Source organism: Salvia splendens, chromosome 6 (genome assembly GCF_004379255.2).
Source record: "Salvia splendens isolate huo1 chromosome 6, SspV2, whole genome shotgun sequence".
Classification (NCBI taxonomy): domain Eukaryota; kingdom Viridiplantae; phylum Streptophyta; class Magnoliopsida; order Lamiales; family Lamiaceae; genus Salvia; species Salvia splendens.
This window is the reverse complement of record NC_056037.1, coordinates 32,798,872-32,824,952: the sequence shown is the minus strand read 5'-3', so window position 1 is coordinate 32,824,952 and position 26,081 is coordinate 32,798,872. Positions and strand designations below refer to the sequence as shown.

Sequence of the window (26,081 nt, the reverse complement as noted above, 5' to 3'; positions counted from 1 at the left end):
GGGTCACATTTAGTCCATTTTGGACGATTCCGTCAAAAATTTAACGGTCAACAAATTTTAATTACATTTTGACCGGATTAAGTTAATAAATATATTTTATTAATGTCTAATATCTAATTAACCCAAATCTAATAAATATATTTTATTAATGTAACTTAATCCATTTTGGATGGTTCATTTAGTAAATTTATTTTGAATTTTGGAATGGGGGTTTTATCAAACACTTGGTATACAACCAAGTTTGTACACCTTCTTCTTGCTCTCACCATTCCAAAGAAAACATAAATTGTGCCACCACTCTAGATTGTTCACAACAACACTACAATTAAGTTGATTGTTCACCATTCCAAATTTTTCATCATCTGAAACTTCATTACATCAACTTCAACAAATAAACAAACATTACAATAACAAAGAAACAAAATCAAAACTTCACAACAGTATCTAATTTATGTATGGCTCGATTTTTTTCATCGATTGATGCCAAAATCAAGCGAAAACTGTCACTTTCGGCCTCGCCCAGCGATGGCGAAGAAGTGCCGCCGCCGTCGTCTTCGTCGATGGGTCAATTGGTTCGCACCACTTGAAAAGGTGCAATCTTTTCTCTCACAAGCAAAGTAGAGCTTCCCCCTTGTAGATTTGCCATGGCTTTTCATGATTCAGAGTGAAGCAAGTTTCTTGCAATTGCAAGACTCGTACAGGCATCGGAGGTCGCGTCGGCTGCAACTCTTGCGGGAACCTCTGTTGTACAACGAACGCTCCATACCTGATGACCTTGAGTCACTGCAATAACTAGGGTTCATCGCTGAAAAGAAGAAGAATGAAGTGGAAGAATGAAGAAGATGAAAAGTGTATATTTTTAAGAATAATAATTTTTATTTTCTAAATAATTAAAAAATGTAATCAATATACATAATTGGGTCAAAATTGGCTTAACAGCCGTTGACCGTTTATTTATCACGACGCCATCCATTTTGGACTGATTTCGGCCCGATTTCAAATGTGAGGGACCGAATAATTCAAAAGATAATATTTTGGACCAAAATAAAAAAAATCGCAATATGTTAAGGACCAAAATGAATCTTTAGTCTTAAAAAATCTGTGGGTCTTTCTTGATCCAAAAAGGGAGTTTCGAAAAAGACACATTAATTGGATCATTGGATAATTCTTTCTCTAACTCTCATTTTAAAACACTCATTTTAAAATATTTTTAATTCTTTTGTGAGGTCAACTGGTAGATATTATTTAATTGTAATATTACTTGCTCGTTCTTTGTTAAGGATGAAAATGGTTCTTTAGTCTATTACCAATAAAAAAAAGAAAAGTCAAGTCTAACATTTGTTATAGCTCTAGTGATACCTGATTTAAGTTAAAAGCATTAAATAAGTTTCGAGACACCGTAATATGACTTGAAAAAAATTTGGTTTACTGAGTTCACGTAAAGGCTTAAAGCTTCATAGTTTTGATTGACTTGGTCGTTAACTTTATTCTTAAAAGTCTAATATTAGTTGATGGAACGCAATTGGTAATTAAATTATTATATTAAAGCTTTGATTATATAATTTATATTTCTGTTTAAATTTGATTATTTACTAAACAAAAATTCATTATCTACCATTACATTTTACTAAATTATTGAAATTTAATGACGTAATATTTATATGTAATTACAATACAATTTTTATAAAATATTTCATTAGAATGTAGTATATTGTTACATTTTTACAGCTGAATTTTAAAAATATAGAAATTAATATTGTAACGACAAATTACTAAGAACAAAAATTATGTTGTGTACAACAGAAGCTATTCATAATAATGAATCCACTGTCAAGAAATTTAAAAAGAAAAGGCAAGGAAATTGTGATTAAAGGACGGAAAACATCAAATATTCCATAGAAATAGAAATATACAAAATCCAATCATAATAAGCTGATAACAATATCATCTGCAAGCAATTCATAGAGTCATCTGCAAACAACGATGATATTGCTTGCCCAACCATAATATTATTTTAAAGCAACGATGGCTTCAACACAAATTCAAGCTCCAACCACTACTCATCATGGAAGAAAGCTAGGTAAAGAATGCTAGAAAAGAGACGGACGGAAGAAAGGGACGTGAAGTGTGTCTGCTCTGCTCAACTCTTTTTTCTTTTCCACAAGAGTGTTAAAACAAGTCCACTACTCATGTACACATTCTCTGGCAGGCTACAAGCTATTATAGATGCATGAAATGAATTAATAACTCAAAATTGAAGTTACATGTGACCTGCAAATATCAGGAATGACTTTGCAGTTTTTTCCTTTTACTACCTTGTTTAGTTGATTCCTGCACATGGAAAGTAATAAGAGGACAGGTAAAAAAGAAACAAAAGAAATGAAAATGCAAATCAAGACATCTACTACTATTAAACATGGAAACAACCGCATGAGAAATGAAAACTTTATCGGCAAGCCAGTAAAATGCATTTAAGATTCAAGAAAGAGGAGCGGAAAAAAGGCATACCGGTTCATCCTTATAATTTTCCGGTGAAACCCCATCTGAGTCAGGTCTACATTTGGCATGCACTATAGGACCTAACTGCGATGTGTCCATTCCAACTGTTAACCCAGCTGGTGCATACATGTATACGGCTCCCCTATACATCCATTCTTCCATTTCGTCACTATAGAAATCATCAAAGGGCTCTCCACATAGTGCACAACCCTTCTGGCTATCATCAGCAGGAACAGCCATTTCTTCATCCTCCTCCTTTTCCACAGTATTTTCGATGGGCAAAAAACCTGGAGCTGATTCAGTTCCCAAGGCTTCTGTGCCACTGAGCCACATGTTTATGTTCACAAACCACTTCGGAGAAGGTTTTGTCTTGCGGTTTTTGTTTACATGCCAATCCATATGTTTGCTGTGCTCTTCTTGATCTTTAAATCGATGGCCACAAGTTCTGCATTGCCTTGGAAGATCAGCATATAAAGACGTAATTGCGCTCTCATGGCGCACCTTAAGACTGTCTTGATCAAACTCCACTCCAACAGAATCCTGGAATTACATATATTGAAAATGAAGAAAATCCACATCAAATAGGTAATGATGAAAAAACAGGATACAACAAAGGGAACAGACCTGCTTTGGTAAAGATATTAAACCTTGGACCATTAAAGAAGATATTAACCCTGAAAGCCCATTCCTCACGGAGCCATTAGGAGCAACTTCCCCATTAATTTGACCAATAGGAAATGCTTGTGTTGTCCCTGGATGAGGACCCCTTGGTGGAGGCTGTAAGGTTGCCCCGGGTACTTGAAATGACATTTGTGGAGTAGTGCCAGCAGGACCCTGCCCTTGAGCTAAGTATCTATAGTTCAAAGGTGGTACCATTGTATTTTATGAACCGGGCACTGAATAAGGCAAGTGCAAATTTTGTCTGGACTCTCGAGCCATTGAAAAGTTTGGCTGTGTTGCACCATGCAAATTTACAGGAACCATTCCAGGACGAATACTAGAAATTTGGGGCAAGGTCACCAGTGGCATGCTTCTACTGCTACCGGGCTCAGAATGCATTTGATCGGCAATATTGGAAGCATTCTTCATACCAAACTGACCTCTAAATTGCATTTGTTGAGGAAGACTAGAGTGCGATGGCATAACCTGTGAGTTCTGAAAATTTGCAGGATTCCATGTATTTCTTAAAGCAGCATCACCTGATCGAATCTCAGGAGCCAGTGAGTTGTAGGTGGGACAAAATGCTGAAACAACACCAGCAGGCTGACCAGACTTCCAATCAATATTTGAGAAATTTCCAACTTGGCTCTTTTGCTCACCACCAGTTAAAAAATTTCTACTTTCAGCTAGAGAACCACTTCCGTTGGCATTAAATTGGCCGTGAGACTGCTGTGGCGGCAAAATCAAGGATTCTCGGCCAAAATTACGAGGAATATGGTTTGTAAAATTACTGGAGCCAGCAACATTATTAGCACATCCAGGAGCAGACTGTCAGAAAACAAGCATAAGGTCATGGGTTGAGTCTAGAAGAAACATCAAACTAGTGCTTCAAAATATAGTCAAGTATGGGGTCTGATTATTACACTAATGATTACGAAAGACAAAGTTGTAATTCCCATTCAGATCTTGTACTTGTTACATAGATTCACCAATTAAAAGAATGTGCCAATACAGATGCTTAGCCATAAAAATGAGAACATAATCATCTGCGTATGAAGCTGCTTCATTACTGACGAACTTCATAATTTTTTAATACAAGGGATGAAAATTTTAATAATGCCACAATAGTGGGAAGTTAACATCTCATTTATATGAGAAACATGCTTAAAAGAGAGGATTAGAACAGAAGAGTAGCCTGGATGAGTTTCCTCTTAATTACTCACCAAACGTGCAGCATGGTCTGCAACAACACTCGGTCTTCCCCGGGTCAAGTTACCTAGAGATGGAAGAGATGAATATGTATCACTAGACTGCATCCTATCTGCTAAAGATGGGGTCATGTCTTCCCAATCAAATTCTTCCTCTTCAGTGTTTTGCCATGTCCTGATACCTATCTTTTGCTCAGTACCATTTGAGTCCAACTCCTCAGCTTTATGATGTTTATTGTTTAAATGTTTTTCTCGTTCATCCATCCCATAGGCACTAATCAATGGTCTCGGTCCTCGAAGATCAATACCACCACTATATTTATACGCAGCAGCTGCTGCTGCTGCTACTGCTTTAAGCTGTGGTTTGAGATTGCCCCGCAGATTTCTTTTCCGCCACTCACTTGTCTCCTCCTCTCTGCTCACCACTTTGCTTGGCCTATAAATCACTTCCAGGACGAGATGGTGACTGCCTAATAGCGAGTCTCTTTGTGGAACTATCCATGCCAAAATCCTTGATTGAAGGGACAGCAGGAGACAATGATCCCACAGGCCAAAGTCCACAAGGAGGGGAGGACCTTGTTATTCTAGAAGCTGATGGAAGAGACACTTTTACAGCGTCTACACCAGAAGCTGTAAGGCCTGTACAACCAGTTGAACTCACTCCTTCAGTTCCAAACTGCAAAGTAAATGACTTGGAATTATGAGAAAGGTACTCACTATTCCTTAAATAGGATTTGCTCTGTTAAAAACCTAAAGTTCCATCAAACGTCAGTTAAAAAAACAAGCCAAACAAGAAATAACCAACAGATAAAAACAAAAAACATCAGTACAATTTAGAAGTAAGGCTGAGTTATAAGAAATTGCAACTTTTGCTTATAAAAACCATCATCCAGCCAAGATACATAGAAACTACAATAGTACTCATGGATGCAAAGTTGAACAGTAAAGCTAGTTTGTCGATTTCCTCCAACTTAGATCAATATTTGGTAGCCTTAAAATTTAATCATACAAGCCAAAAAGTGAGAAAAATTCTAAGGCACCAATATTAATCACACCGTTTTCAAATATCCGTCTAAAACTAGACATTCCAATACAGGGAGAAGGCTAGGTATCGGGAGTCACATTACCACTTTCACTAGTAGAGAGGACACAAAAAGAGTTTAAAGAAGGAAAGAACAATTGGTCCTTATATTTTCCTGTTCCTGTTATGACATTTGGAAATTCAAAAGTTATCAGCCGTTACAGCCCCTATTATCTTAAAAATTTACACATATGCCTATCTTCAAACCACTAATAAATTAAGTGAATGAATGATGATCATGCATTGATATCCAATTTTATGAACCCAATAAATAGGATAGTAATATAATAGATACCAGAGAAACCAAACCCACAAACTCTTGAAAAGATTCTATAGGAGCAGGCAATGGAGGGAGTCAGGACTCGAGATAGGGATTGAAATAATAAGAACCAAGATCTTGCTGAAGCTTACAGGATCTACTGATGATTGTCCAAACTGCCGTTGTGCTTCCAAATACTTAGGGTTTATGTGTATCCCATGTGTTGGTCGAGGAGATTCAGAAGCTCTTGAAGAGCTTAATCCAGAAGAATGACCATTTACAGGAGGAGAAAACTTTAACTTTGTCCCAATCTTTTGAAGCACTGACAGTGGGAAAACTGTAGACCATGTCCCAAACAGATGGCGCATTGCTTTGTGCATGTTGGGGGGGACTTGTGTGTAAGCCTCACAGAAAACCTATTAAATGAAAAATAAATAAAAAATCACAGGCATGTGAAAACTGCTCGAGAACAATAAGGAAGACATTAACTGACATGCAGTAAAATTGGTCTGACCTCAGGCAAGCGAGCAGAGAAGAATTTAATGTATTCCTTGCCTATGTTCTTCACGATGCTATCCAAAAGGTATAAAGAAGGCAGTTTATGATCAACAGAAACCTGAAAGAAATCAACTATCAGGGGATGGAATTGAGAAATTTAAAGTAAATAACAACTGGAAGTCATACAATATCTTTGCCATGATATAGCAAACAACAAACTAGAAGGAAATGCAAACATATTAGAAATATCAAAAGAGAACCATGGATTGCCAAAAAAATGAAGGCACAAAGCATTTTTAAATCCAACATAGCATTTTTACTGAGAACAAAGACAATTATAGAGAATACAAGGCTAGCCAGAAATTAGCAACTATCAGCTGAAGGATATACAACAGTACTAATCCACAGGTCAAACATGTTACATGAGAAGAAAAGTAAAGCTCAAAATCAATCCCAATACAAGTAACATAATAGAAATCAACAATCAGAGAACGAAATTGAGAAATTTTAAAGTAAATAACACTAGAAGTCATACAATACCTTTGCAATGATATAGAAAACAACAAACTAGAAAGAAACGCACACGGATTAGAAATATCAAAACAGTACGATGTATTGCCAAAAAAAATGAATGCACAAAGCATTTATAAATCCAACATAGCATTTTTACTGCGATCAAAGATAATTACAGAGAATACAAGGCTAGCCAGCAATTAGCAACTATCAGCTGAAGGGTGTACAACAGTATACAAATAATAAAAGGCACAAACCATCTACCCTGCATCCAAAATTATGGTCAGATGACTCTTTGTTACTCCTCTCTTCAACCAGTGGAGAAGACGTGCAGCTTTTAAGCTGTGAGAGAAAAGTGTAGAATGTAATGTAACATATGGATGTAACAAACATTTTTATTTGCAAGATATGGCCAAGGTTAAACGTTTCATCATTAAGTGACATTAGAAATTTAAAGTGCTTCCTTTTATCTAGCTAATACCTACAAGTCAAATATGATGCCATCTTGAGCAGAAATCCAAAAGTAGAGCCTAGAAACAATATTTCATCACAAGGCATCAAACACCAAGAGAAAACAATAGAAAGATATCACAACGAACATAACAAAAATAGATGAGTCCCACTCATCTCTAGTTAGATGAGAAAATACAGGGACCACATAAATGATGGTCTTCAACAGGGTACACAACATATTTTCATTATTTGATTAGCAGGAAAAAGAGAAAAACAACAAGCTTTCTTTGCAACAAGTATGACAAGTGGAAATAGGCCTTCCCTTGATTTCTTTGCACTCAACCAATGTTTTGTCGTTGAGAAGATCAAGCACGATTTTCCAACTTACGAAATTTGAAGTAGAAAAGGGTTGATCCATCTCAAGATTGCATAATTGTGTTATGAGGTTACTTATATTCGATTTTGAAGATTGATTAGTGCTGTCTTTTCATCAATTTTAAATTATAATTAATTCGACCAGATATTTCAATTCAGTCTGTGTTATCAGTTATCACTTATCACCGCGCTCGTAGTTTGTTTAAACCTCCAGATTAAGGAGATAATAATAATAATAATAATAATAATAATAATAATAATAATAATAATAATAATAATTTCCAAAAACAATAATAATAATTTCCAAAAACAACAACAACAACAACAACAATAATAATAATAATAATAATAATAATAATAATAATAATAATAATAATAAAACCCTAAACCCTAATAGGAACAAAAATTTCCAACAGAAAAAATAGGAAAAGTAAATAAAAGGGAGAAGACACATCCAGGTGAATCAAATTTTCAGCACTGATTCCATTTGCAGCAACTACAATACACTGGGGGAGAATTGGAAAATTGCAACGAGAAATTACAAGAACTACCAGAGCTGTCGTACCCTAATACCTCAATAATCCGGGAGCAAATGGCACCAGCAATGGCCTCGCCGTGTGCCCGCTGCTCTTCGGAAAGTACAGTGAGATCAGTAATCATTGGCTTCGAATTGACGGTGAGCTCCGACAAAATAATCTCATAAAACTGAACAATTTCGTCGGTTTCAACGGCAAAACAGCTGCATCACCAAAAATCCTAAGTTCTTCCTCCCGATCTTTGACCATGGCCCTAAATCTATCGAGAAGCAAAGGCGGAAGTGGCTTCATACCTGCGCCGTCGTTCTGGATTGGTGGAGGCTTGCTGAAACCCACGCTGCTCGGAGGCACAGGGTTCTGAAATCTCGAAATTCGCTCCATCGAATTAAAGGCAAAATTCCAAGAAAGGACGTTATGGCAAAATGTATCCGCCATTTGGACCCTGAAAAAAAAAATTCCAGCCATGGTATAGACGCGAGAGCTTCTCGCGTGTCTTAAAAGTATAGACGCATATTCCTCTCGCGTGTTAAAAAGAAGAGACGCGTCTTCCTCTCGCGTGTATTAGAGAAGAGACGCGTCTTCCTCTCGCGTGTTTAAAGAAAACACGCGACACGCTCTCGCGTGTCTCCTTGCTCCACAAAATCACTCCAGACGGCAGAACATACGACATTACGCGAAGAAGAGAAGAAAATCGGCGAAAATTCTGCCCAACCAGCCAAATTCGAAGCCTAGTCCGCTAATTAGCTCTCCCATTCCAATTTGAAGTGTTGTTAGGTAACTTTCAACCCTTATTTTCGTTTTTATTGGTATATTTTAGGTGGGGTTATAATAGTTAGGGTTCATGGGGTAGAAATCGTTTTGTTGAATTTGGTGTTGAATTATTCAATTTGGTTGATTTTATCTTGAATTTGGTTGTATTTGATGTTGAATTATTCAATTTGGTTGATGTTTTGTTGAATTTGGTGTTATTTAGTTGCATTTGGTGTTAATGTGGTGATTAAATTTGGTTGATGTTTTGTTGAATTTTGTGTTATTTTGTTGAATTTGGTGTTATTTTGTTGCATTTGGTGTTAATGTGGTGAATGTGTATTTAATGACAACATATTTAATTGACATCTTTTGTTATTGTAGGTGGACTGGGTCCTATATGATAAACAGAGCCCCCAAACATTCGGTTCGACATTATCGTGAACAGTTGTCATTACTCCAAAATAGCCAGGTAAAATGAATAATGTTTGATATATATTTGGGTAATTTTAATATAAACTTGTTATTGTAGTTTATTTGGATGCCCTACGTGGACCGTCAATTGCCAGACTCCTGCCTCGATATGAACAACAGTTGGAGATCTGTGACGTACATTGTGTGTTGGGCTATTGTAGAAGCACATGAACCTGAGCGCGTGGTTAGACAATTTGGAGGCACGCCGTTCATCCCGGAATTGCGTGATTGGGGTTTCAATGAAACTCACTTCAAAACCAATCGTCGTGGAAAGGCTAAGACGAACTGGGCTGTGCAGAACAAGGCCTACATCCAATATTAGGAGAGAAGGTCTGAGTTCGTTACTAACGCTTACATGGAGTCTCTTGCAGACCACGTGCAGGTGATGAGGACTCGACAATACATGGAGTGGTATTTTAAAATTACCATTACATATATCACGCAGCCGGGTAGGCTTCCAGAAGTAGGGATGAACACTGTTGCATCATCATCTACAGTCCAAGTAAGTATTGTATTTTTATAGTTGTTGTTTCATTTTAAAAGTATGTATGTTATTAAATATGCATGTTTTATTTGTTACAGGCGGAGACATTGGCACGTATATTTCAGATGTCGCGCGGTTTTGACCCAGCAGACGCCGTAGGATTGTTGCACGAGATTAACAGTCTTGCTCTTAACTGCCTCACCGAGTGCGGTGAGAGTGAACGCACGGTCATACCTTCCACACAGCGCACTGATGTGGATATGTCCCGGGGGTTTATCCAAAGAGCTCGGGGTATTGGCCAGAGAGGTATCCGAACAGGCGGGCATGGTTATTCACGGCATTTCAGAATGTCCCAAGGCATGGTTATTCGCGGTATTGCACGAGGGGGATCATAAGCAACACCCAAACCTGGGAGCTGAATAATTTTCCCATCCCAATATAAACTCACAAACACCATTAAACCTGCAAAATAAGTGCGACATAACATCATATACTATAAATTCAACATACTTAGATAAATATTGAACAAAATTAAAATCGAAAATTCAATACCAAGTTCAATGCCATAAACCCTAAATCTATAACTAACTAACATATAGCAATGATAATTGAAATTAATAGTCAATAATTACCTAACACCACTTAAAATAGGAATTAGAGCAACAAAATCACGGATTCACTTCGATTTTCGCCGGCTAGAAACGTTGGCCGTCGCTGAGAGTGAGAGATTGAGCGAGCTGGAAGTGAATTCGCGAGTGGAAAGTGAGGTCTCTGCCGTTTGGGCTGGAATTTGTGTCTACCCGAAACACGCGAGAGCGTGTCGCGTGTTTAGTTAAACACGCGATAGCCTGATGCGTGTTTAGTTAAAACACGCAAGAGCTTCAAGCGTGTTTAGTTAAACACGCGAGAGCTTCTCGCGTCTATACCATGTCTGAAAACTTTATTTTTCAGGGTCCAAATGGCGGATACATTTTTGCATGGCGTCCTTTCTTGGAATTTTGCCTCGAATTAAATTAGGGTTTTGAACCACCGAGAGGATACAAACTACAACAAAGACAAATAGAAAAGGCGTAGTTCAGAATCAAGCATATAATCAAATAGATTATTGGATGCCTTCGCCTATGGAGAGGATTGAGGATAAACAGAAAATAATATGAGGCCTACAGGAGGAGGCGATGTGAGATAGAGATAGAGATAGAGATAGAGAGGCGGCCAGAGTATTAATTGACGGCGGTGACGGCAGAGAAGCGGATGGGGAGGATTGAGATATGCGGGCAAACAGAGGAAGGAAGGCGATGATGAAGGCATTTACCCCAAACCCAAACCCAAACCCAAACCCATATTTTTTCGGTTCTCTCAAGTCAAATTCAGCTTCAACCATTTACACCAAACTCAAAACCCAAAAGAATATTTCATATTCACCTACTTTTTTTTTACTTTTTCGATCTTAACTACATATTTATTTAAATTACACATTCACCCCATAACATTTTATCAATAATTTTCTAAATATAATTAAATAATTTGATACAATTATTTATAATAATATATTTATATATATATATATATATATAGATGTATTCATTTCCTTTTTGTTCTTTGTTCTTTTTAATCTCAGCCCCACGATTTTTTTATCCGACGGTTAGATTGGTGTCACGTGTCATTTAATAATGCAGATTTTCAGTTGAATAATACACACCGACTAATAATGCACCATTATAGTGTAATAATGCAGATTTTCAGTTGAATAATGCACACCGACTAATAATGCAAATTTTTCGTCAAATAATGCAGATTATCACAACCATTCAATTCAAGGATCCAATGGTTGTGATTAAAAAGAACATTGGATTGAAAAGCTGCGAATGGCCTTAACACACCATATATATAGTCGTTATCATATATATATAGTCGTGATCATATGATAACCCCTAAATATCGAAATAACCCTATAATCAAATCTGGACCACACATATTTCTAATCATGCGGTTGAGATTCAAACCTAGATTTACTTCATAAAAAAAAGCGCAGGGTAAAACTATCATTTCTCTCATTTAATTTATGAATTTTGCCAAATATCACGTAAAATGATAAAATGATAGGTTTATTGCATAGAATGATAGTTTTGAGATTCAAACTTAGATTTACTTCATAAAAAAAAGCGCGGGGGTAAAACTGTCATTTCCCTCATTTAATTTCTGAATTTTGCCAAATATCACGTAAAATGATAGGTTTTTTGCATAGAATGATAGTTTTGCCGGATAGAATGATACTCTGAGTTGATAAAATGATACTTTTGACTGACTGATAAAATGATAGAGGTTTATTGCATAAAATGATAGTTTTGCCGGATAGAATGATACTCTGAGTTGATAAAATGATACTTTTGACTGACTGATAAAATGATAAAATGATAGGTTTATTGCATAGAATGATAGTTTTGCCGGACAGAATGATACTCTGAGTTGATAAAATGATACTTTTGACTTACTGATAAAATGATAGGTTTATTGCATAGAATGATAGTTTTGCCGGACAGAATGATACTCTGAGTAGATAAAATGATATTTTTATCTTATAAATGTTAGGTTTACTGCATAAAATGATAGTTTTGCCGGATAGAATGATACATTCAGCCGATAGAATGATAGTTTTGCCGGGTAGAATGATACTTTCAGCCGATAGAATGATAGGTATTTTTGGTGTATAAAATGATATTTTTGTTTAATAAAATGATACTTTTACCTGATAAAATGATAATCAAAGCGGATAAAATGACAGTAACCTTATAAAAATGATAGTTTAGCTGAAGAAATTGCATATAAGCTGATAAAATGATACTTTAAGACATAAAACTGATAAAATGATAGTTTTGCCGGATAGAATGATACTTTCAGCCGATAGAATGATAGTTTTGCTGGGTAGAATGATACTTTCAGCCGATAGAATGATAGGTATTTTTGGTGTATAAAATGACATTTTTGTTTAATAAAATGATACTTTTACCTGATAAAATGATAATCTAAGCGGATAAAATGACAGTAACCTTATAAAAATGATAGTTTAGCTGAAGAAATTGCATATAAGCTGATAAAATGATACTTTAACGTGACAAAATGACATAAAACTGATAAAATAATAGTTTTGCTGGATAGAATGATACTTTCAGCTGATAGAATGATAGTTTTACCGGGTAGAATGATACTTTCGGCCGATAGAATGATATGTATTTTTGGTGTATAAAATGACATTTTTGTTTAATAAAATGATACTTTTACCTGATAAAATGATAATCCAAGCGGATAAAATGACAGTAACCTTATAAAAATGATACTCTGAGTTGATAAAATGATACGTTTACTGCTTTGTAGGTTTGTATATTATGTATTGTACCGATTATATTAGGTTTATTGCATAGAATGATAGTTTTGCCTGATAGAATGATACTCTGAGTTGATAAAATGATACTTTTGACTGACTGATAAAATGATAAAATGATAGGTTTATTGCATAGAATGATAGTTTAGCCGGATAGAATGATACTCTGAGTTGATAAAATGATACTTTTGACTAACTGATAAAATGATAAAATGATATATGTTAGGTTTATTGCATAAAATGATAGTTTTGCCGGATAGAATGATACTCTGAGTTGATAAAATGATACTTTTGACTGACTGATAAAATGATAGGTTTATTGCATAGAATGATAGTTTTGCCGGATAGAATGATACTCTGAGTTGATAAAATGATACTTTTGACTGACTGATAAAATGATAAAATGATATATGTTAGGTTTATTGCATAAAATGATAGTTTTGCCGGATAGAATGATACTCTGAGTTGATAAAATGATACTTTTGACTGACTGATAAAATGAGCGAAATTTGGATACGTAAATTTTATCATGAGCGAAATGACATATTTACCCCCGCGTTTTTTTTTATGAGTAAATCTAAGTTTGAATCTAGACCACGTGATTTTAAAAATGTGTGGTCCAGATTTAGTTATGGGGTTATTACGGAAATTAGGGTTATCATTATAATGCACCCCTATATATATATATATATATATATATATATATATATATATATAGGGGTGCGTTATTCTCCTTTTCACATCTTAGATCATTTTTCCTTCTTAATATTACGCGTTAGATCTAAGGCATCAACGGATCAGATTGATTCTATAAAACTGGTTCCGTGTTGCATTATAGAAGGTGGTTGTATGCATTACAGGGTTATTATTGACATTTGACGGAAAAGTAACTGCCACATTTTGGTATCTGCGAATAATGCTCCACATGGTCACGAGTAATGCATATAATTGACTATATAATGCAGAATATGTGAACTGCAATGCATACGAATAAGATGTACCATGTTATGATGTTTGGACACACGTTTCTTGTTTCCCCTAAGGGTTTAATAAGCTTAGGGGCTAGGGTATAGTACGTAGACACGTATGTAATCTTCACATGGTAACGAGTAATGGATATAATTGACTATATAATGCACAATTTGTGAACTGCAATGCATACGAACAAGATGTGATGTGTTATGATGTTTGACACACGTTTCTTGTTTCCCCTAAGGGTTTAATAAGCTTAGGGGCTAGGGTATAGTACGTACGCATTAATAACAAATTATAAAACGATACGAATAATTCACCAAATTGTCACGAGTAATGGATGTTATTAACTATATAATGCACAATATGTGAACTGCAATGCATACGAATAAGATGTACCATGTTATGATGTTTGACACACGTTTCTTGTTTCCCCTAAGGGTTTATAAGCTTAGGGGCTAGGGTATAGTACGTAGACATTACTAACAAATTGTTGTTATTGGAATATACGTATGTGCATTATTTGGTTTAGGTAGTGCATTATGTAGCTGTTAATTGTCATTATCTCAGTATATTATGCATTATTAGAGGTATTGTGTATATGGGTTAATCAACAGATTGAAGATTACATACGTGCATTTAGTAATGTCTACGTACTATACCCTAGCCCCTAAGCTTATTAAACCCTTAGGGGAAACAAGAAACGTGACATCATAACATAGTACATCTTATTCGTATGCATTGCAGTTCACATATTGTGCATTATATAGTTAATAACATCCATTACTCGTGACAATTTGGTGAATTATTCGTATCGTTTTATAATTTGTTATTAATGCGTACGTACTATACCCTAGCCCCTAAGCTTATTAAACCCTTAGGGGAAACAAGAAACGTGTGTTAAACATCATAACACAGCACATCTTGTTCGTATGCATTGCAGTTCACAAATTGTGCATTATATAGTCAATTATATCCATTACTCGTTACCATGTGAAGATTACATACGTGTCTACGTACTATACCCTAGCCCCTAAGCTTATTAAACCCTTAGGGGAAACAAGAAACGTGTGTCCAAACATCATAACATGGTACATCTTATTCGTATGCATTGCAGTTCACATATTGTGCATTATATAGTCAATTATATGCATTACTCGTGACCATGTGGTGCATTATTCGTAGCGGTTTACAGCCATTATTAGATTACTATTGTACCCTCATAATGCACAAAATAGGACAAATAATGCAACACGGGATTAATTACCCAATGTTGATCTTGACCGTCAATTTCTCTAATCTAATGGCTGATATTAAGAAGGAAAAAGGAGGAAATATAGGAAAAGGAAATGAATACATCCCTATATATATATATATATATATATATATATATATATATTATGCATTCAATAAAATATACACTAACTTCAAATTATAATACATCAAACCTACTATAATAACATTTAAACATAAATTAAAATACATTCAAAGACATCATGATTATATAAAACATAGAAAAATACAGAAAATTTAGCTAAAATTCAAGACTGCGTATTTGAGAAATTTTCCCATGTGATCAACTAATGCATTTCGAAGTTCTAAATGTGCATTTTTATTTCTTATTGCGGCATACCGAGTGAAGTACTCTTAAAATCGAACATTTCCATTTGTCGGACGTGTTATGTAATAGGAGTACTTTTATTACTAAATATTGTACTATTATTTAATTTATTGTATTATAATATTAAATACGAATATGATAATTCATACTCAATAAAATAACTAATACTCAATAAATTATTTTCAATCTTAGCTACATATTTATTTAAATTATATATTAACCTCACAACATAATAATTTAATAAAATAAAATAGACTTATTGATATATTATAAATATACTAACATATTTATTAAAAAAATACACTAACTTGAAAAATTAACATACATTAATTGTACTATGAAAACATTATAGTATAAATTAAAATGTATTTAAAAACATCACAGTTGCTTAAAATATACCGTAATAATTATCTAAAAAAATATCGAAAAGTGGAAAATTTACAATTATAGTTATTAATTGAAGTAATGATTTCAAATTTTACATGGGCATATTTATAGAAATTTGTAGCTAATTATTATACTTAATTATGAAATTAATCCATTTACCTATTTGAACATTTTAAGTAAAATTATTAGCCCAAGTTTATTTACTTGTAAAGCCCATTTACATCCCCAATTAAAGTTTAAAACCGCCGTTCTCACTTCTATCTTATTCCCCAAATATTCGGCATTTCTCGTCAGACTGCAAGTTCTTCCTCTCAAACTATGTTTGTCACCAAAATTGGACCAGGTATGCATTTCTTTTGCTCGATTTAAAAATACACTAACAGAGGGGGATATAACTGCAATATCAGAAACTGTAAAAGCAATTTTGCGTTTGCTACAGTGCAACGCCATATTTGAGTCATTGATGTACATAAACGCAAAAAAGAACAAAATGAGATGCGATTTGCAGTATAGTTGGAGGTATTTTTAGTAGCAAAAATGGGATTTGCAGTATTGTTGGAGATGCCCTTAGAGCATCAGCAATGACGCCCGTCCCTGCGGAATTCCGCGGCGGACGTCCGCCATCGTGCATGGTATGCACGGATACGGAATTCCGTCGAGGACACCGCAGTTCCGCGGCGTTACGCGGAATTCCGTCGCGACGGGCGTGCGGACGTCCGCCATTGCGTTGACTCCCACGGATGTCCGCGCGGAATTCCCTTTTATTGCATTAAATTTTGTAATTGTGGGAAGTCCTTCGGGGAGTCATTGGGGATGTCCACCATTGTGCAGTGAGAAATCCTTATGACGTGGTAGTGCAGTGGGAAGTCCGTATGACGTGACATGATGTGTTTTTGGAAATTTCACAAAGAATTCTGCTGGGAATTCCGCGCCACTGCTGATCCTCTTAGGATTTGGGAAGGGTAGAGATGATACTCTATTTCTTCACCCTTTTCCTTTTTTGTTTTTTGTTTTTTTATTTTTGGTTTCTCTTATATTTCTTGGCTCGCGTTTAATCATGTATTTATTCAACTCACATTAATTAATTATAATAATTTATTCTACTCTCACTAATCATGTATCTCTTGTATTTATTCTACTCACATTAATTAATTATAATAATTTTATAATATTAACCTTGATTTTCAAACGTAATTAAATTAAATTCTTTAGCTTGCTCAAAAGAAGACAAAGTACATCCTAGAAATTTCCCCGCCGTTGTGACTGCGCTCAGCCATGAATCACCGTGAACCGCTCAAATCTCTGCTCCCAACCGAACCATTCGAACTCGAATCAGGTCTCTCCCTCATCCCCCGAGTCATGCTCAATCTAACAATTCACCGCGCGGACAAATCCGTAGCCCTAATTGACGAGTGGAAGCTCAAGCGCTCTTTAATCGATTATCTCAAAAAGTCGCACTCAATTTCCGTTCCTGAAGAAGACATCAAAGTTTTCAAGTACAGAGACCTGAAGAAGCGGAAGCGTGAGGATCCCGTGGCGCGAGGGAGCTTGTTCGTGTTAGATTTTGAATTTCTATCGAAGAAATTGAGGTTTTGCGGCGAGGATGAAGTTGAGCGAGAGTTCACGGAGTGGAGGAAGGGGATTGTGGCGGAGATGGATGGAATGGAGTTGAATTTGGAGGGTGTGAAGTTTAAGCTGAGTGTTGAGGTGCCGAAAGCTGATGATTTTGAAGGGATGCGGAAGGAATGGGAGGAGATCGCGGCGTTTGGATCGAGAGGTATGTTGATTGCTTGATCTATTTGAGTTTTTCAGCATGAATGCGTGAGAAGATTTGCCCTAAATTGAGTTTATTTAGGAATGATACTATGATAATGTTAATGTAACTATGTGGATGATATAAAGTTGCAATCAAGAAATCCATGGATAATCTGCTAAATCGATATTGAGTATCTTCTTTACAATTTTTAAAAATGCCATAAAAATTCTGCTTCAAGTATACAAGTTTCAGTCATTGAGCTTTACACGGTAATCCATTGTCGGCGAAGTTGAAGTGGCAAGTTAAAGCCATCATGTCTAGTTGAAGTGGCGACATTCAACTACTACATTATTTACCACAGCAGGATAACCATGCGAGAAATTGGAATAACTGAATTTTTTGGATGCAAAACTTGTGGAAAAATGAATTTTGGTGAAAGAAAGTTCATCTATTGAGGCCCAATCACTCCAAAGTTTAATTTATTACTAACATTCAGTCACTTGTCAAAATAAACTCTATATTACTGAATATTTTGATGAATTTTGCATATATTTCATCCTAACTTTATTTATAGGAAACAGTTCTTCAGGTTCATAACTTCATAATTGATTTTAGATCTACCTTTAGTATATTTGTTTTTATGGTTGCTTCTGAGTTTTTGGATATTTCTCCAGCTTTTGCAGTGATGATTTTAGCCCATGTTTTTACGTATAACACAAATATGAGATGCCTATTGAATTCAACGTGCTTGTAGGATATTCAAGGAGTGATAAGCAGCAGCCTGATACAATTGTCTTGAGAGGTGTGCCTTCTAGGTGGTTTGCTGAGCCTCGGGTTTCATCCAAACCTTCAATGCTAGTTACTCATACAATTTTTTCAGCTCTTGGAAAGATAAGGTGTGTCCTTTATTAGCTTTAAGTACCTTCCTTGTCTGTGACATTGATGATCAAATTGCTAGCAAAAGGATTAAGAGGATATATGTCAAGCATTTTTTGTTGTTTATTCATAAAAATTATATATTGAATGTTTTGTGTTCATATATATTGCATTTTCAGATTTCACATAAAGAACATTTTGATATCATATTTTTGCTTAATTCTATTAACTTTGTTGTTTCTCTAAATTGAAAATGTGAATGGCTCTCATCTACAATACTTGGATCCTGAATAACTTGCAGAACCAGTTATAATTCATTGTTGAACGTTCACAGACATGAAAAATACTGGGATCTAGGTCCTTCATTTGGTATAAATTGTTAAAACGAAAAAGGTTCAGGCAGATAATTAAAATATTAAAACCAAATAAATGCTCAGCTCCTCAGTCAGATATCTTTTTCTGTATAAATCTGCCTAGGTATAGATAAGTCTGTACTGTGGTGCTGGCACACTATGTAGGATTCTGGGGGAGCATGATCCACATGTTTCGATACTCGGTCATCCTCTTTTCTTCCCCTTTCGAATTCATTTAAATACTTTTGAATACCCTTGTTGAAAAGGGCTTACTTGCTGTTTCTAACCTTAGTTATGAATTTCATGTCTTTCTTGACGTAGCCACTTGATGAACAAAAAAATTATCTTGATCTTTAGTTACTTGAGGTGCCGGAAAAAGGAATCTAAGGTGGCACCTTGCGTTTTGTGTGTTTGAAGTAATTTTCCTTCCAGCTCTTTGGCCTATTATGGTTCAATACAATTTCGGGCTTTCATGTTTTCGCCTAAATATGAAGTGGGTGGACCGCAGCCTTAATCAAGAAGTTAAAGGAGAAAAAAAAGTCTGCAAAACCTAATGAAAACCTACATCAAACTTAGTACTATGATTTTTGTGGAGTCCCATAGCATTTCAGCATGTTTGTTGTGGTGTGTTGGGCCCGGAGATAGTTCTTTTCTTACAACTTTGCTAACTATAATCCTACTAATGCCTTAATGCCTGTGCAGTACATAATTATTTTGTTTTCTCATTGTTGCACCAATATATTCTTCTTTATTCATAGGAATCTTGATGTTGGTGAGGACAATGACATAGGTGAAGCTGGGGATGAAGACAGTGGGGATCTAATTTCAGGTCTCCACTGCAAGATTGTAGTTCGGTTTGAAGGTCACAAGGACTTCTGTAATGCCTTGAAGGTTTTATGTGGCCGTTCCTTAAATAAGGTAGACAACATTATGCCATTTTTCGGAGTTCTCGTCTCTTAGAGATGCCGTATATGTGTTTGGCTTGCATGGAATAAGTATTTACTTTGCAAAAAAAATTGCAAATTATGCAGCAAGGATCACGCATGAGAGCCGATTATGATGTCACCTGGGACAGAGATGGATTCTTTAGAAATGGTAGAAGCCGAGCTGAACAAGGTAAAAGATGGACACCAACAGCTGGTGCTGGAAGTTATAAAAGCGAAGGTTCTGGATGGCAGTCACAAGTCTCCCGACTTAGCCCTGAGGATGCACGCAGGAAACGATTCAGGGTAAAGAAAAATATAAACTGTGGCCAGGCAGGCAGCGAGGACATAAGAATTTTCATTTTGATCTTATTCTTCTTCTAAATATCTCTGTTTACATACTCATACTCATATCCATCTTTAATTTCTGTTCTGTGGAATTGCAGGATTGAGGAAAAGTTTGAATGATTGGCTATGGGTTTAGGGTTTAGTGAGAGGAGAGTGACTGAAGTCTTGCTTTCTTTAAGATTTGTGGCAATATCTGAGTCTGTGATTAATGTTGACAGAAAAGAACCACTGAATATTTTATTAAGTAATGCAGACATTTGAATGTACATGCTTTTTAGCTTTTTATTCCTTCTTGTAACGTTGGAGAAGGGAAAAGGGGAGGAAATTGGTAATCCGTGAAATTGAGGTAAAATATCTCACTTAAATTGACGCTCACACCTCAAATTTAAATTCTATAGATATTTCTCTGTTCTACAGTATTTGAACTAGAGATCCAATTATTCTCAAATAAGTTATGAGTGAGTCAAATGTAGTTTCATGGAAAATGATTGATCAATGCGCAGTTTCATGTATAATGTTTAAATCGTGCATAGTTGACTTGATCACTTGATGGGGTTGTGGCTACTTAAATCAATGGAACTAAGTAAAATAATGAAACAGAATAGTTCTCTTAAAGTTATACCATTAAGAAATAGAATAGTTTCTTGTGATTCAAGGTCTTGGTATATGATTTGTTTAATCCTATTAATAATACTATGTTTTTCTTGACGGTTAGTAAGTTTTGTTTAAAAGGATTAACGATCAAATCTGTTTCAATCTGTAATGATTTAATAAACTTTATTTGAATTATATGAGTCTTGTTGATTGTATCAATTATATTCTAGTTTCTTCAAATTACCTATTATATTATCAAAATTTATTAATTGTATCAGTTACTAGTTTTTCCTAATATCTTCAACTTACCAATGATCACAATCTTTTCAACATGTATCAAGGAAAAGAAAAGAGTACATTTATTTTGTAGTACTATAATACACCCTTGACAAACGTTTGAAATGAATATCGAATTAAATTATTCTGGAGCTCCACTTCGCACCATATAATTGGTGTATGAATTAGAATTTGGGCATTCAAATCCAAATTCAATAGTAACAACAAATCTTTTCTATGTTATCTATACAACAAATCGTATACGATATCATTATCATACTAATCTCTAAGGCCACGTTTGGTTGCCCGGATTCTGGCAGGGAAAGTAATTTGATTCCTCAATTTTTAAATTCCAATGTTTGTTTGATTTTTAAAGAAATTAGGAAAGTAATAAGAATCCTAAAAATGTGGAAAGTTGGGCAAAATACGCGGATTATGATTCCCTAGCCTAACCTAGTTATTCTTTTTCCCAAATATGAGAATCCTACTCTATACGTACAAATCCTATACCCACAAAATATACGCCTTTTTCCAGCAACAGATACGCAAAAAATATACGCACAAACTAGACCTCTTCAATTTCATGTTATTGACTAGCTAAAGATTATTTGCTTTTATAATTAAATTCAATCCGTGTTTTTTTTAATAATTTTTGTATTGTTTTTTCTATATTTTCAAAATTTATTAGCTTCATATAAAGAGAATTATATTTAAGTAATATATTTAATTAGCATTATTGATATTAGAAGGATGATATATACATATTTTGATTAATTGTTGTATTTTTTAGTTTAACATTTAAAGTTAATATAGAATTCAAAATCTTGACATTTTCCAAACACAGGAAAGTAAAATTGTTCGGAATCATATTACTAGGAATCACTTTCCTGTGAATCATTTTCCCTGCCAACTTTCTTTCCTTTACTTTCCTGACAACCAAACATGCCCTAAAGATTTACTACTATGTGTTATACGACTATATTAATAGTAATTTTTTTTCTTCCAAAATTTAATTTTTTTATGCATCTTAGTCTTTTTTGCAGGTACTAATTTTTTAATTTTTTTTGCTTTAGTTCTTAGTCATTTTTTAGGATTAGTTTTTTAAAATTTAGGTCCACTAATACGTACTCCATCCGTTCCATTGAAGATGACTCACTTTTCCTTTTTGATTTGTCTCAACTAAGATAACTCATTACTAAAAATGGAAGCACATTTCTCTCTACGTTATTCTCTCTCTTACTTTACTCTCTCCACTTCACACACAAAATAAAATTGCATAAATTATCGTGTCGGACGGAGGGAGTACTTTATAGTAGTATTTTTTCTAACTTTTGGTAATAAGTCATTTCATAATTAAAATATAAATTATTAATAAAGATGTTCTATTAAAAAAATTAAAAAAGGAAAAAAAATTGTGCAGTATTTTCTCATAATTTTTTTTCTTTTGAATAGTATTTATTTTTGTATTCATTAAATATTACTCATTCCGTCCTTGAAAAATATAAACATTTGGTTCGACACGGATTTTAATGCATAATTGGTAAAGTAAGAAAGGAATAGAAAGAAAAAATAATTAAAGTATTTTAATGGATTATAGATCTCACCTAATTAGATAGAAAAGAGTTAACAAAATAAGAAAGTTCATACTAGGGACGAGCTAAAAAAGAAATAGTTCATATTTTTCAATGGCGAAGTGAGTAATTTGTAGAGTCCGCACAACAGACAAGTTTAAAGTACAACCAACTAAGCTACTACATCAACACGTGAATAAGCAAATATGAATGGATAATATTTTCTCGTTCGCTATTACGAGTCTCAGTTTATCGTTTTAGTCCATCCGTTATTAGAAATTCTGATTTATCATTTTAGCTTCGGTTCATTTTTACTATGAATGGTAGATAGACCTTATATATCACTAACCCGATATGAATCATTAGGAAACAACAAAACGGGTTATGAGATATTTATAGAGAATTAAGCATTACATGCTCACATACAGAAAAATCAGATCATTTGGAGAGATCATTAGGTATTCACTGATTCCGATTTTGTTAGATGCCAATATAGTAAATGATCCATTTTTAAGTTACGTATGTCTGTTGGCCGTGGAGCCATTTCATGGAGAAGTGTTGAGCAAACTTTTGTAGCTACTTCTGCCATGACAACAAAATTTGTAACTTGTTTTTGGGCATCTAGTAATTGAATATGACTGCGGAACTTTGTCACTACGCTGCATATTGTAAGGTATTGAAAGACCGATTAAGTTGTTGTGACAATAAACCCGTAGTAGTATATTCCAAAACAACAAAAATCTCCTGGTTGTGAAATAAAAGGTTAAGAATGGACAAATATATAGAGCATAAGGGAACGGATTTGATAATGACAAATCCGCTCATTAAGGGACTATCACCCAAGGTCTTTCATGGGCATGTAGCCCAAATGAGTGTTATGTTGTTTAAGGGTACTTCCGTTCAGTGGGAGTAGTTTTGGTTATTACTCTATATTGTGTTTTGAACATGAAGTTATAAACTCATGTTATTCTCTGCAGAAATAAAGTATTGTGTTTTGTCCATTATTTGTGTAATTTGGTTTTGGTTTGATCTCACTAAGGATTTGGGAGGACCAGTTGGAAATAGGCATGTATGATCACATTGCATGAAATTCCATGCTACACTCCATAATTGATATGTTGTTGATTATATTTGCATATGTGATTACTGATGGGTTTAATCATGAAAAAATATGTTGACTGCCTCTTTAGTCCTATGCCTCGTTGACAATAAGATTGTTCGGAAATACACTATGTGATAGCATATTTGAGCGCTCATTTGGTTTGTACACATTTATTTGGTGTAATGTGTTGCCCAAGTGGGAGATTGTTAGAATTTTTGGGTTTCCACGTGACTAATTTAATGTGTATGACTATCTTTCAGTTGCCTAATTAAAGTGATCCAATAAAGATTAAGTTTGGCCTAAAAGTGTATTTATTTGTTATGGAAATAAGTGTAGATATCATATGAGATTTTCTATTTGATGAAGAACCGAATGGAAAATAAAGTGGGTTATATGTTATATAAATATAAACTAGGGTTATGGTCCCCAGACGTCAGAAGAACATTCGATATCTCCGTACTCTCTTGGCAGACTATTGCGAAGAATGTCTCTGATCGTTTGGAAGATCCATAGTCGCTGTAAAGCAATTCCCCTGTTCAATTCTAGATAGATCAAGGTACGCTTCCGCTCTACAGTTTATGCTCCTTCTCCGCCGTTCTCGGTTAATCATCATAGAGATCTTTATGTAATTGTTCATTCAATTATTCCAACAAAATTATCTAGAAATGAGGATGAAAATATCTAGATATTTTGGTAAAATTAACTAGAGATAGAATTCTCTAGAATATAGATATTATCTAAAAATATCGAGATTTTTCTATTTAAAATATAAAAGAATTATCTCTATATACATGATATTGTTGGAGAACAAAATTCAGAGCATTTTTAAATACTTACTTCTTAAAGTTTGGATAATGCATAGCTACTTGATCTTCCTCATGGAGGTCATCTTTCTCATGGTTACTGCGTACTTCCTGATTTCTGCTACCCCATTATGGTGATTGTTGTGTTTTGCCACTGTTAAACTGCAATCTCATAGTGTTCTCTTAAGTCTCAAGTAAAACTATGCAACATATTTATCTTGTTGGAGCTTGGAAATAGAGAATCATCACCTTAGTATGAGACTGGATATATACAAACATTTTTGTTGTTATTAGTGGATGATGCTTTTCTCTCTCCGCAGATGTAATGCAACACGGTTAATAAACTATCCATAGTGATTGAGTTTGTGAATTATTGTATTGTGAATTTTCTTTCACATGCCACCATTGTGGGATTCATGGGTGGGGCAGCCACAGCCACAGCCACAGCCACAGTTGTGTGTTTGCAGCAATTGAAGGACATTCTTGGATTAGTAAACTGATCTTGTCTCAGTCATGAAATCTGTACTTTCTCAGCTTAAATTGGTATGCATTTTCTTCCTTTTTCTTCTGGATGGTCAGAGTTGGAATTAGTATTATTATCGTTTTTAATTATTTGTATGTTTCTACATATTTTATCTGTTACTGTATTATTATTAAGATCGCATGAATAAGACTTACATATTTTCTGTCGTTGAATATGAAATGTTTTGAAATGACTAGTACAATGGAATGTGGAATAATGCTTTATTTGATAGTACTATATTTTGTACTAGTAGATGTTATTATTATTCTATAAATCCGTACTGCGGAATGTTTTATTATTACACTCATTGAATGAGCGAGATCCCTCACTGGTAGGTTTAACATTCCAATGAGGGCTTTGTAAGAAGCATTAAGCACAAAACATAACAAAGTCTACCAAAGCTACAACATACAATAAAAAATCAATAAACATCAGAGTCAACTACTAACAAAATCTTGTTTAGGCATTCATAAACAAACTAACTAAAACAATAACTGATAACAAAACATGAACTACAAACTAGGGAAATCCCGCCAGATGAATTCCAATCTCTTCGATCTTCTTGCCTTGCATTGCCTTAATCCTCGGCCTTGATGATGGAATGGAGATGAAAATATAACTTTATGAATATGAAGAATATGTGTGTGGGATTCTCTTCAATGGAGTATGGAATGAATTAAGTATGGATAGATTATTCACAGACTTAGAGGCTCATTCTTAAATTTGGTAATCTTTTCAACTCAAAATGACAGAAACCAATTCGCTGTGCAAGGGTTAGCGGACCGTTAATTAGTTGTGATAAGTGTAGTT

The 26,081-nt window shown here is 34.7% G+C and overlaps 1 protein-coding gene and 1 pseudogene across 1 annotated transcript; one reads left to right on the top strand and one right to left on the bottom strand.

Annotated features, from left to right (window-relative positions):
- Nucleotides 1-2,121: 2,121 nt before the first annotated feature.
- Nucleotides 2,122-11,088, bottom strand: LOC121808578 (annotated as a pseudogene).
- Nucleotides 11,089-17,365: 6,277 nt separating this feature from the next.
- LOC121809806 lies at nucleotides 17,366-20,668 on the top strand. The gene is made up of 5 exons (XM_042210612.1): nucleotides 17,366-17,923; nucleotides 18,657-18,798; nucleotides 19,890-20,049; nucleotides 20,163-20,360; nucleotides 20,501-20,668. Exons 1-5 carry the CDS (start codon nucleotides 17,422-17,424, stop codon nucleotides 20,504-20,506), a joined length of 1,008 nt encoding a protein of 335 aa, XP_042066546.1. The 5' UTR covers nucleotides 17,366-17,421; the 3' UTR covers nucleotides 20,507-20,668.
- The last annotated feature ends 5,413 nt before the right edge of the window (nucleotides 20,669-26,081 follow it).

Bases quoted from the DNA above. Each gene is read 5' to 3' on its own strand.
- LOC121809806 (XM_042210612.1), top strand. From the start codon at position 17,422: ATGAATCACCGTGAACCGCTCAAATCTCTGCTCCCAACCGAACCATTC. The intron at 18,799-19,889 runs GTGTGTCCTTTA...CTTTATTCATAG, and splicing joins TCAGCTCTTGGAAAGATAAG to GAATCTTGATGTTGGTGAGG. The intron at 20,050-20,162 runs GTAGACAACATT...CAAATTATGCAG, and splicing joins GTGGCCGTTCCTTAAATAAG to CAAGGATCACGCATGAGAGC.